Below are 12,551 nucleotides of genomic sequence, written 5' to 3'. Positions count from 1 at the left end.
GAGGCAAGCTCCGAATATGCGGGAAAAGCGCATGGCATTTGAGAGTCTGCGGTGACGCGGAGGGCGTTCATCCACTGCGTAGGCCTCGTCTAGTGATTTCTACTATTCCAAGCCGCCCTGGGAGGTTTATCTCAGACATTTGACAGCCGACAACATGGCAGAAGCGCGGTACGGCGATAATTGAGAAATCTAGAATGCCCATCCAACAACGCCATCAGATGTCAAGCATGTTGTTTTACAGAACCGAAACCAAAACCGAAACTTTTGATTGCTAACCTTGGGCATCGTCCAATCACGGTGCCCCCCCCCCACCCTCCTGACGTCACAGCCTTTAGTTGGTGCGGCCGCCGCAAACCGCGCATAGTAGTTTTTCTTCTTTCGGGCTTTGCAAAATAATTACCGATTTGTCAACCGGATAAACGATGAATAGTGTGTTAATTTGAGCCAGTCTACACAGTGCAAGCAAAAACGGGAGCTTGACAAATTCACTTCAGTGTCCCTTTAAGGCCCGCCATTGGTACAGTGGGATTGGCCACATGCGCCGGAGTAAGGGTGTGTAGTTGCAAGTGTTTTGTTGGTTTTATTCTTATGCAAATTCTGCTGGCTCTTTTTGAGCTTATGCAGGAATGGTAATACTTGAACAGAAAGAGAGAATCACAATTGTGTATAATTGGGAGAAAAGGCACGGGATGCGTTAAATACAAATGCACACACAATTTTTGAAGTATTTCGAAGTTCTAAAACGCAATTAGGACAGTTGTTTCAGCGAACCTGAATACGTGAAATTGCCCAGTGTTGAACATGACAAAAGCCATCCTGAAAGACATGCAAAATATATTCTCTGAAATGAGTACGAACTAATTGGGCAGCGGGCGCTTACGATCATTTTGTTTGCTCTTATATTGCTCTTGTCCTGTGACCCACACTGTATTTTTCACAGGGCTTACCGGTGTTACGCTTTTTCGCGCAGGTTTGGTGTTACGCAAGAAAACCAACCCAAAGCAGCATGCCATGCAGTGAACCTTAAACTTTCTGAGCTTACAAGTGACGTGGCGGAGCTGACTTTTACTGCCCTGTTCATTGATTCCAAACACTCTCAAAGTTTGGACAGTTTGAATGGTAAAACTGCACTGTGAATTGAATGGGGTAGCAAGTGGTACTTGCAAAGTATTCAAAGTTTTGAATATTCGCACACGTCTACCTTGAAGTTATGCTCTCAAGAAACGAGGCTGGTCTGCTATTTGAGTCCCTTGGCCATTTTCTTTTTGGGATGCACAAGCCGTCGAGCAGGCAGCACAGCACCCTATGAATGTTCTGACTGGCAATGCTTGTCACAGAGCCATGTTCAGAATCCAGTTGCCGTTTGGATAGCTTTTTCTTCCCTAGGTCTCCGCTTCGGTACTTTTTCTCACCTGAGTAAGTTCTTCTGTGCATTTTGGAAGTGTCAATGGGGGTTCAGATGCTGCAGCGTTTGCACTACCATCGACAGCTCTTGACAGCTGTGATGTTAAGAGCTGTGAGAAAGAGGACAAGTGGGGAGGTTGGGATGGAAGGTTTGGCCCTTTGGGGGCATTCTCAACCTCGAGTGCCCCCTTCTCCCTCCCCCCGTTGCCTGCAGTGGAGGTGCGCGTGGTGTACTCGCGCGACAGCGAGGCCCATGTGGCGGCCGTAGGGCAGCTGTGTGCGCTGCTGCAATCGGAGCTGGGCGTGCGGGTGGAGTACGACGAGGCGGCCACAGGCCCCGCCCACGTGACCCACGACTGGGCGCTGGCCATGGCGCACCTTCCCTGCCCCCGCTTCAACGACGCCCCCCAATGGGGAAGAAGGGTCAAGATGCTCGTGCTCGAGTCGGACGGCGCACTGCTCAAGCACCGGGCATACCGGCTGCACAAGGTGAGTCCCGCTCGAGGACTCCGCTGGGGGACGCGGAAACGGTAGTTCGAACCACGGAGCAAGAACAGGACAGGAGGGGAAACGTCGCTTCCTAGGGCGGCCAGATAACGGCACAAGCACTTGGCCTAGGTTAACGAAGCTAGCGGTGTCTCTCGCGGGAAAAAACAACCTACACGGCCACTATGATTCGCATTCAGCTGTGCATTCACGGAGTGAATCGTGGCCGCTGTCCATCAGGTATCGCTACCCTCTCCTTCCCCGTCGCACCTCAGAAAGCTTTGTGGTTCGTGTTTGTTTTCACTGTGACATTATCCCGTCGCTCACCCGCACCTGCCGCAGTGCGGCGTTTCGCCTTATATATATATATTTCTCCGGGGTTCAAACTTACCAAACACAGTGGAGCCCCAGCCATGCAACCTTCTCCCACTTACTCCTCATCAGTTTCTCAGTCCGCATTTTCACTGCAACTGTCCCCGCTATGTGCGTCCTCGAGAACAATTAGCCAGATCATTGGCCCGTTCGAACTGTCGCGCTGTGTCTGAGGAAGTACTGCTGGGTCCTTTTCTAGGCATACCCTGTTTCCACAAGGCATTCAAAGCAGTGCTGACATTTCTGCATATGGTGGCGTGGCAGCGATGTTGTAGTTGAGGCCCGTCTTGCAATATAACGCATGAACTTTATAAGTGCAGTTGAACCTCATTACAAGAAGCATGGATGTGAAAGACAATCGGGTATGAGAGACACTATTCCCCCACGTGGTTGGCCACCCGATTCTTCCCATTACTTGACTTCTTTTATAACAGACATCGGATGTTGAAAATAGTTGGCTGTAAAGGACAAATTATCCTTGAATTTTGATCTACAAGCTCACTTGTAACAGACATTTTCAGTTTCAGTTTAGATGCGGTGCCACCAGTTGCGAACTGCAGTTTTGTCCATTGTGGAAGAAACGAAGGGGAGGACAGACATGCACAGTCGCTATTTATTATTACTTCAGCAAATGCACGGCGGTTAAGTCAGCTATGAAACAACGACGAGAAGCCCCCGCAATGGAAATGTAATGTACAGAAGTGGTTAAAGCTTACCGCCAAGTGTACAAGCACGACCGCAAATGCAGGCTTCTGTGCAAGCCAAGAATACCTGGAGCGCAAGGTGGGCTCTTCCGATCTCATGACTCCCATTCAAGAAGCATCGCAGATGTTAAGTCATGCAAGCGTGAAGAATAGCCAGAGCACACAGCAGAAGAAGCTTTGCGCTCAGGCTATTGTGCTCTGGCTATCCATCAAACTCGTGAACTTGGCATCTGCAATTATTCTTCAGGCAGGCCTTCAACTACCCCAGCGTCCATTGGTTGAAGACCTGCTGTGGTGTTTGGCGGTAGGAAGATTAGCTCCACGGAAGACACCTTTGGGCTGACGTTGTGTGCGCTCGTTTTCAACATGCAGGGTGACTTTTCTCCCCTGCCTCTCCATTTCCCCGTCAAATTCAATGGGCCACTCTTCGAAGAGCTTCCTTGTCATCCAAGCCTTTTTGTTACGCCGATATCGCACTGGTATGTGCTGGTTCCTGAAGCACCTTGGCTTCTCGGGCTTTCCAACCACAAAAGACTTCACCCTGTTGCTCCCATCCGTGTTCGCACACAGAAGCACTGTCACTTGGACCTTAGAGTGCTTTCCACCGACACACGCGTCTCCTTTTAATGCGTGTGTCTTCCTGGGCAAGACCTGGTAGAAAAGCGCAGTTGCTTCAGAATTGTAAATGTCCTTTTTCTCAAAGCACGTCATTACATCGGGTAGCGCCTCGTCCAGCCACTTATCCTTGGCCGCTATGCCAAGTGACGCAGCCTCACCCGCAACGGTTTTGAAAATCATGCCGTGGCACTCCTTGAAGCGCTGAATGCGCCCCCCTCCCAGAAAAAAGTCCGTGTTTCTGAGCAGAAAAGCAAATTTCCGCGCCTTTGAAGCCAATAATAGCCAACTAATGGGCAGAGTTTGCGAGGGCGCTGACAAAAACCACTGGCAAAGCGCTTCCTCAAAATCATTCTGGAGGGACTCACTAACCCGTTTCATCTCGTTGTCGTGACCGCCGGTGCCAGCCTTTATCATCACCGAGCCCTTAATCTTGAGGATCGTGGATGTCGTAGACTGCGAGAGCTCGTACTTCTTGACCAGGTTCTCCACTTTCATCCCTTGTCGTGCATCTTTCAAAATTCGTTGCTGCGTCTCGAGCGATATAGCCTTGCGCTGCGTAGGCGCCATTGCAAATAAGTAACCAACCTCGCCCCTTCACCGATTTCGCCACCTACGCAGCAGGAAGAGCCAACAAAGGTGGATTGGATTGGCACGGATCAGATCGGCCCGCTATGCTGTGTTGATGATGATAGTGTCTAACAGGCGCAATGCAGGAATTCCTTCTTGCGAGGCTTTTTAAATGAGATCCTGCGCAACGATTCCGATCGTGTTTCCACCGCTCGTTCAGTATCTCAGCTTTATTTTACAATGTTCTCGCCAAATGTGGCACAATCCACATTCAAGGTACCCAGGGTTTGGTCGTTATGAGCAATACACAAACGAAAATCACATCGACATATTGTTTTTTTACACGGCTTCTATGGTAAAATTGACGGTCCCGGTAAAACCGATCAGTATAAGCAGTGTGTCATCATATGCAGGATCGTTATAAGTGGATTGCACTGTAGTTTTTACTGCGAAGCAATATATGTCTAAACCCCCCAGTTTTCGTTCCGGTGAAGCTGATTTACTCAGTGCTGCTCCGGGGCTTCTCCTCGCCACTGCCGACCCCTATTTCACAACTTTTATTCCCTCCGCCACCACTGATGCCTCTTTAACAGGTTGCGCAATCATCTGACAATCACAATAGCGCCGTTATCATGTGATTGTGGATAATCAACGAAGGAACTCATGGGTGTATTATCAACGGAAAGCCGTCGCTGCCAAGCATGCAGCCGCCGCCGTTGCTGCCTCAAATTCCACATTTCCGAGTAGCTCAAATTCAGCCCGGTTGAAGAGCAACTTGGCCGGTTGGAACGCCAGCACGAGCCCATAATTTTTCTTCAGGTTGGAAGGCTTTCTGAGCAACATTTTCAGTGTTTTATATCACGCCTAACTATGCACCCATCACCCGTTCCCGCTTGAAGTGTGGGAAGAACGAGGGCGGCCTGCGCGCACAGCTGGGATTCATGCCGCTACTGATGACATGCCTGTTGTGTTAGTGAGAAATTTAAACGTGGAAGTCTCATGGCTCAAAGCGCCCTGTCCGCTATCGTCCGTAATCGAGCGGTTTGGATCTGGTTTGGTGTGTAGACACACAGTAATATGTCTACAACGGCGAGGGCAAGAGACAGCAACATGTTTGTCCACTAGAATTAAGCTCGAGGCCTTCCAGGTTTTAACTCGCTTTGGACCAGACGCATGTCGTTCACTTGTAGGAGGAAAAGCGGGAATTGAAGAAAAGTCGACCCGAACAGAACCATGAATGGGCATGAGAACTACACAAAGCAGTTTCCGCTGCAGGTTCCAGCTCGTCGAGTAACTGCGAATCCCTCCCGGATGAAGAGTAACTTTCCCGCTTGTAACATAGTGCTCCAATATTACTTTTTCAGCGTAGAGATCTTTCAGAGTAACCTATTCGACGGTGTCTTTCACTTCTAAGCACGTGTACATAACCGGTTGCGAGTTTATGCGTGCACGCGTTGGGAGTAGGGGGAGGAGTGGAGGCGTGCAGGCGCAGCTATAGGTTTCATGTCCTTTTGATGACATGTCTGTTGTGCTGGCAAGAAATGTAAATGTGGACGTCAGACACTTCAATCTGGCCTATCCGGTGTCCTCAGTGGTGCCGGCGCATTGGGCTGGTGTGTTACACAAATGACCCAGAAGGCAAACAGACAGCTCCATGATTGTTGGCTAGAATAAAGCTCTGGTGATTCCAAGGTTTAATTCAGTTAATTAGCTAGGAAGTATGATCAATCGCAAATAAACAAAACTGCTTTGTTTCGTGCACACCGTGGGCTTCGTCCAGCTTCACAGGTCATACTTCTTCACGGAGTGGAAAGACACAGATTTTTTCTTGTTTGAGTAGTTTGGGATGATGAGGAGGCAGGAGGGTTTGTCCAAGGGTGCAGTTATGCTGGGTGATGACTTGGAGTGGGACCAGGGGTGGAGTGTCCAAAGTGTCCTCGGTAGCGTGGGGAAAAAAGGGGGCAGAGTTGTTGATGTCCATAGTTGTTGCCTGTCAGCAAGGAGTGAGCTGGAGTTGAAACAAGGTTGTTGTTCCGAGTGGGGTGGTGATGGCTGCTGTGTTGTCGGGGGGTTGTCAGGGCCAGCTTACCTGACAAGGAGCTACTACAGACGTGAGGAGCTACGACAGGCTGACGACAGACCCCTATCATATTTGTCTGCGAGTCGGCAGGTATGGTAGAGGTGTAGCTTGAGTGAGGAGAGGGTGTTGACGGAGGCACAGGTTGTGACCTTATCTTAATTAAGCAAGAAGGAGTAAGGGCTTCCATCTGTATGTCAGACGTTGGGGACTTTGCCATATGCTCGTTAGTGAGCTTGGCTACGAGCGAGACGTCGGCCTGGGTGGACTGCGGGATGCTTATTGTAAGGTGTTGGTCGTCAGGGGTGGCTTGAGCGGCTACAGTTTGAGGAATGGCGATGCAAAGATCTTTGGGAGGGGCAAGCCCTGTGGAGGGTTGGGCGAGTCAGAGACTCTGGCTAGAGAGATGTCCTTCTATCAGCTTGGCAACGGTGTTATCGAGTCTAATGCTTTGTAGAGGAGAACAAGAGAAGCTTAGAGCGTGCTTGGTTGCTTGAGCGCATCCAGATCCTCTTTAGGGAGTGTAAAATAGGGGGTGACACAGGTGATTCTTGGTATAAGGACTGGGTGAACGAGTCGTATAAGGTCCTTTCCTTCATTTTTTGGAGTTGGTTGGATATGGACAGAAAAGCATGGGAAATCTTGTATGACGGATTTGGTTACATGAGCGATGGGTAGGTTGTTCCAAGTCGAGGGTAACTCGGATAGATAGTTTCATGAAACGAGGATCGATGCTTGCGAACAATCTCTTTGCTGTACAAAGGTCGCTGAATGCTTTGCTGGGTGTATCGGCTTGTCACCTTTCTTACTCCCGCTTGCGAGATGGTTGATGGAGGGTGAACAATAAACAGCAGTCCTAATATCTTGTTGCGAGACAGCGGTGCCACTACTCCCTGGCAGGCCTTCTGATATCCATGCCCTGACTTCACGGAATGCTGCTGCCTTGGAACCACCAAGGTGCTACAAGCTTTGACACAAGCATCATTTCTGCTGACAGGGGAATTTGCAGGCTAGCGGTAAGGGTTAGTCGTGGAGGCTCTCGCATCTATTTAGTGTCGTTATCCTGCCTGTTGCTGTTCATAGCCACGTTAATTTGCATTTGTCTCCCATTTGTTATACGTAGGCAGCAAGCACATTGAAGTAGTTTTGTTGAGCCTCGATCGTAATTTGGCACCTGTCAAAGACCAAATTGTCCTGTGAAGGGTTGTTGACGAAGGACCCAGCAGGCGGCAGCCACCCACTGGTGCAGCTTCAGTGCTACCCTTGCCCTCCCCCGGTGCAGGACGTGGGCGTGGCGAGCGAGAGCAGCGTGGATGAGCTGTACCACACGACGTATGCGGCGCTGCTGAGCCAGCAGGCGCAGGCCCTGGGCGACTACTGCCACCTGCTGGTGGCCCGGCTGCCCTACACGACGCTGCCCGACCGGCTGGACCTGGTGCCCGAGAAGCGCTTCCTGCTGCCCCAGCACCTGCCCCACCTGCTCGAGGCCCTGCTGCACGACTCGGCCAAGGGGGGCGGCCATCAGCAGCAGCAGCAGCGCATCGCGGCCGCCCTGCGCTCCGAGGCCCGTGCCCGCCTCGACCGGGCCCTGGCCCTGGCCGGCAGCGCACACCAAGGGGACGGGCAGGGGGGACTGGCACACCTGCGGGACGTGCTGCTGGGGCCGGAGGAGCAGGTGTGATGACCCCCGCCCTCACTACCGCAGGTACAGTGAACTAGAACACGGAGTGGTCCAAACGGGCTGCCAAAAATGAAGCAAGAACGGGGTAACAAAATAGGAATCCCCCGAAGTGTTGCAATCATCAAGCCGCCACTTGGTGGCCAGTGCAACTTGAGCCTTTGCGTGGATAATTTAAAAAGAAGTTAACAAACACATCAATTATTATATAATTATATAAAAATATAAACACGCAAATAATTATTTACCTAAATAAATGCACTTAATTATAACTACTGTGAATTCGAAGATAAATTTCCGGTACTCTTGCGATGGCGGCCAGCAAAAACTCTCACGTCGTCTGCTAAATGAACTACTGCAACGCGCAGCCGTTGTTTGGAAGATAATGCACCCCGTGGCTTGAAAACAGCGCATAACTGTTAAAAACCGGGCGTGAAGCAAGTAGTCCTCTGGGCTAAAATATGGGCCGGTGACACACCAGTTCACCAAATATACGCTTCTTCTAATCTACCCTCGATTTTTCGCATTTGGTGAAAACCACTGCCGAGCTCAGACTAGCACGTCGCTGCATGAACACGCACTTATCAGGCGAAGATTCAGCAAATGTGATGTCGCATAAAACAAAACCATGTATAAGCATATGGTTTCATACAATAATATTTGTATGAAACTCTGTTTGTATAGATGGTGTAAATGTGTATATGACGTATTCAGTGCTAAGAAAAATGCGGTGCTGTTTTTTCTTACAATCGCAAACTACAAATTTGCTCGTGACTGTCTGTCCCAAAGAAGCACGAATATTGATTTCACTGTCAGAGTATGACTATCGCATGTCGTGCCGAATGGAAAATAAAGACTAAAGGTCAATAAAGCAACCCTTAAGCGTAGTTATCTAAGGTTTTAGGGACATAAAAAGAAAAAACAAAAAAAATATATAACAGTGTGGCAATTGTGGGAATCGAACCTCAACCCTCTGCGTGTGAAGCGAGTATTCTACAACTGCTCCACATTTTGAAGTCTTGCGATTGCAGCGCCACTAATGAATTTTACCAGTTTTTGGCTTCTGTTTTGATGTCTTAAAAGTATAGGCGTTTGGACCACTCTGCTCTAGTTCACTCTACCGCAGGGGAAGTGGCAAGCCACGCTCGCACTAGAGTGCACATTCCCAAGGGTCCCTGAACATAGTGAAAGTGTGGTAGCACTGACACAGACAAGGACAGACCAACACTCTCTTGGGCTGGAGATGCTAATGATGGCAGGGCACTTTCACCGGGAACGTATGAAAAAAAGGAAAAATTAGGGCCGGTCCTTCTCTCAGAGGAGTCGGTTAGAACACGGAATCCCCGGTGGTGGCCGATGGAGGTACCGTATTTACACTAATATAGGTCGACGCTTTTTTACAAATTTGATAATCCAATGTTGCGGGGCCGACTAGAATCGATATCGAACCGTGTATCGCTAGTAACAGCAAGAGAAACGAGAAATCACGGGAGTTCTACGAGGTGGGGAGAGCTTTGCACCCTCGTCTGCATGGTTATGGTCGAACCGTAGCGTATTAATTTGCCATAGCATACATTCTGGCATCAATAAAGGTCATGCTGACTTTGAAAGTTGGCGTTCCCAATCTGTGCCCTCTGTCCACCATACTTCGAGCGACTAACCTCCCACCATCGCGTTCCGAAATGTACTGAACAATGTGATATGACAGTGGCTGCGTTAGCGCCTTGTATTGAATCAAAGGATTCGCTAATGCTCATTTTGTTTATTAGAGACGAACGGAACGCTTCTTGAATGCGAGTAACGTATTCATGAATAAAAGAAAATAGCGCGCGGCCGCTTCTGTCAGCCGCCATCTTGTTTGTTTTGGTATCGCACAGCAGTGGCCGCTGCCTATGGTTGTGATCTCGCAGCGAATGTGTTCTCATAATTGGGAATAAAGTTTTCCGCTCAACCCACAGCGCATGGTTATTCCGCGTGCTTATACAAAAGCTTTTCTTTTTTAACATCTACAGCGCGCACTACGAGCGCACGGCTCTTGTGGGAGCATCGATCATTGATGGAAGAGCCACCGTATGAGGGTTATTGGTAGTTGACGGAATAGCTTCTTTTTGTGAACATTTTCTAGGCAGCGCTTGCATTTTTTCTTTCTTTGTTTCTTTCTTTCTTTCTTTTTTTGTTGTTGAGATAGATGCAATTTTTGGAAGGTCAACCTAGATTCGAGTCGACTTACAATCGTGTAAACGTGGTAGGCCCATACAAAATCAATCACACAGACGCTTCGAAACCGTTGCTAAGAGCGCAGGAGGGGGCAATCGACGTTTCTCTATTTTCCTGCTCTTCCTATAGCACTGCGTGCCACAGCTTTTACAATCACTCATTCTGTTCCCTTTTTCTGTTTCATGTGATGAGAAGTGCTCTAACCACAAAAGAGAATAGCAGTGATTAAGAGGAACAAGCCAGGATAGGTGTCATTTGTTGACTCTGCGAGGAACACATCCTCAAAGAAGGGGGAGGGGGTTTCTGGCAGTTAAGAGCCAAGACATTGATGATCAATACGGGTCCATAACGAAAGTTTACTGCATTGCAAGCAGATCAAAAACATGGCCCCAAAGACGACACAACGTGTTACACCTGACACATCGTTCGCACAGATTGAGTCCTTACATTGAGTCCTTATTTTGCTTTGAGCATTCCACCTAGATGACCATCGCGAAAAAAATCACTGCACCAGGTTTAAAAATAAATGAACAAACTTGTCCCCTGATGCAAATATCTAGGCCCAACTGTACAATCTAATTTATTTTGGAATGCCTTGTAACCAGCATAGTATACATAGCATTTTTTAGGTTTCAGTTAAATATCACAATAGACGTTTTTACAGAGTACATAACTTTAGTAGGTCCCGTAGTCAAAGACTAAGCAGGTATCACCTAGAAACTATGGTTCTTGAAACAATGCTTTGAACAGTGCACAAGGAAGGCAAAACGCATAGCACACACAGATCTGGTACCGTATAAACAGGACCATACATCATTCATACATCATCCATAAAAAATAGGGACTCGTGACCTCTATTCTGGTTAATGCGGTGTGTTGCTCACTGTACTTAGGCTCTAATGCTTGCGTTGCTGTGCACTCCAAAGAACAAACAGTTGATAGCTTGCGGCTGTGTTGTTTCCTTGTCTCCGTCTGCGTTTTGTACTGCTCTAAGCAGCGCACGTAGTCCAGTCTGAGTTTACCATTTAGAACTCGCCCAAAGGGATGCTTTGGTGAATCATTTGCTGGAATATGCACGCGGCATCACCCCAGACCCAAACGAAAAAAAGACACTGCATGCGTAGAGGGCATTCAAGCAGAAGGGCTAAGGTTCATGTGTCATTTTCATCAGCAGGTACAATCCCTGAACGCTAGCCTCACGGGGAAAAAAATTTCATCTGAGAACATTAGAGGGGATCACAATACGCTCAGTTTTTCTAGCTAAAAGCAGCGCAACCGTGTCCCAGGCCCTAAAATGAATGTGCACCATTTATCTTTCCTTCCAAGGAGGATATGTTTGGTTTGATTGATTGATTGTAGGGTTTAACGCGTTGACGCAATGTAGGCAATAAGGCGTGTTGTAAGGGAGGGCTCCGGATTAATTTTGACCACCTGGGGATCTTTAACGGGCGCCGAAATTTCGTACACACGGGAGAAGACGTTTGGCGCCCACCTTCGTGTCACGTGGTCAGTGCTTCGTTTTTTACTTAGCTGTTCTGCAGTTGCTTCAAATTTCTGAAGTGAAGGTGCCTTTTCTCTTGACGGGTGCTCTATAACAAGTTGTATGCACCCTTGTGTGCCTGCGTCTTCTAATCCTGATTGTTATGATTTTGGACGACAGAGTGCCACTCTAGAAACCGTGTGCCATGTCTAATACTGAATGCTATTGACCTCGCTCTTCCTTTTTTATACGCTAATCTTTTTTCTTTTCATCCACAGCTTTGTTTGTGTCTCCTAATTCGCCTTACTGTTGTAAACAACTTGTTATGTGTGGGCGATTCAGAGCATTTATGACACCGCCATGATTTTTACGGGTTTTTATTGTAATCTGTGCTAGCTGGCACAATTGTAGTTGTGCCTGGTGTTTTGTCTTTTTTTCCGTCTCTTTTATATCCAATCACATGGGTCCAATCACAAAGTCGTAAATGCTATGTGATCACACTTAGTTTTTTTGTTTGTTGTGAATGCGATCTTGAGAGAGATTTGTATGCTTGCGCTTAGAATAGTGCTCATTTAATGTTTGTTTGTTGTTGTTTTTCTTCCACGTGTATGTGATATGTTTGTGTACAAATGTTGCAAATGTTTGTGTACACTCCTTCCTTGGCAACCAACAGGCTGCTGGCGGTGTCGAACAGATGGATGAATAAATGTTATTTTTCTTGCACAATGCGGGACTCACCCCTTCCTTGTTTAGCTGGTGGGTCACTTCTGAGGCTGAGGATTAGAAATGAGGTTTGGCCAGAGTTTGGCGAAAATGTTGCCAGAGTTGAAAGGGGCCTTGCCCAGGGCCATCGAGCACTTCAGCTCTGTAAAACAGCACCAGTGTGCAGGGTCGAAGGAAAGGCACACGACAGCATTGAAGCTAGACACTGTCACACGCACCAGTAAG

At 48.2% G+C, this 12,551-nt stretch overlaps 1 protein-coding gene across 1 annotated transcript in view; it reads left to right on the top strand.

The window, feature by feature from the left end:
- The window catches only part of LOC144151596 (uncharacterized), a 71,179-nt gene extending 58,856 nt beyond the window's left edge, over nucleotides 1-12,323 (top strand). The window contains exons 11-12 of the mRNA XM_077682705.1: nucleotides 1,619-1,893; nucleotides 7,511-12,323. Coding sequence (XP_077538831.1) covers nucleotides 1,619-1,893; nucleotides 7,511-7,909 — 674 coding nt within the window. The 3' untranslated portion in view covers nucleotides 7,910-12,323. The remainder of the gene's footprint in view (nucleotides 1-1,618; nucleotides 1,894-7,510) is intronic.
- Nucleotides 12,324-12,551: the final 228 nt, after the last annotated feature.

Source organism: Haemaphysalis longicornis, unplaced genomic scaffold (genome assembly GCF_048455015.1).
Source record: "Haemaphysalis longicornis isolate Haplotype H1 unplaced genomic scaffold, Haemaphysalis longicornis Haplotype H1 scaffold_9, whole genome shotgun sequence".
NCBI lineage: Eukaryota > Metazoa > Arthropoda > Arachnida > Ixodida > Ixodidae > Haemaphysalis > Haemaphysalis longicornis.
Note: the sequence above shows the minus strand (reverse complement) of the source record. Positions and strands in the feature narration are given on the sequence as shown.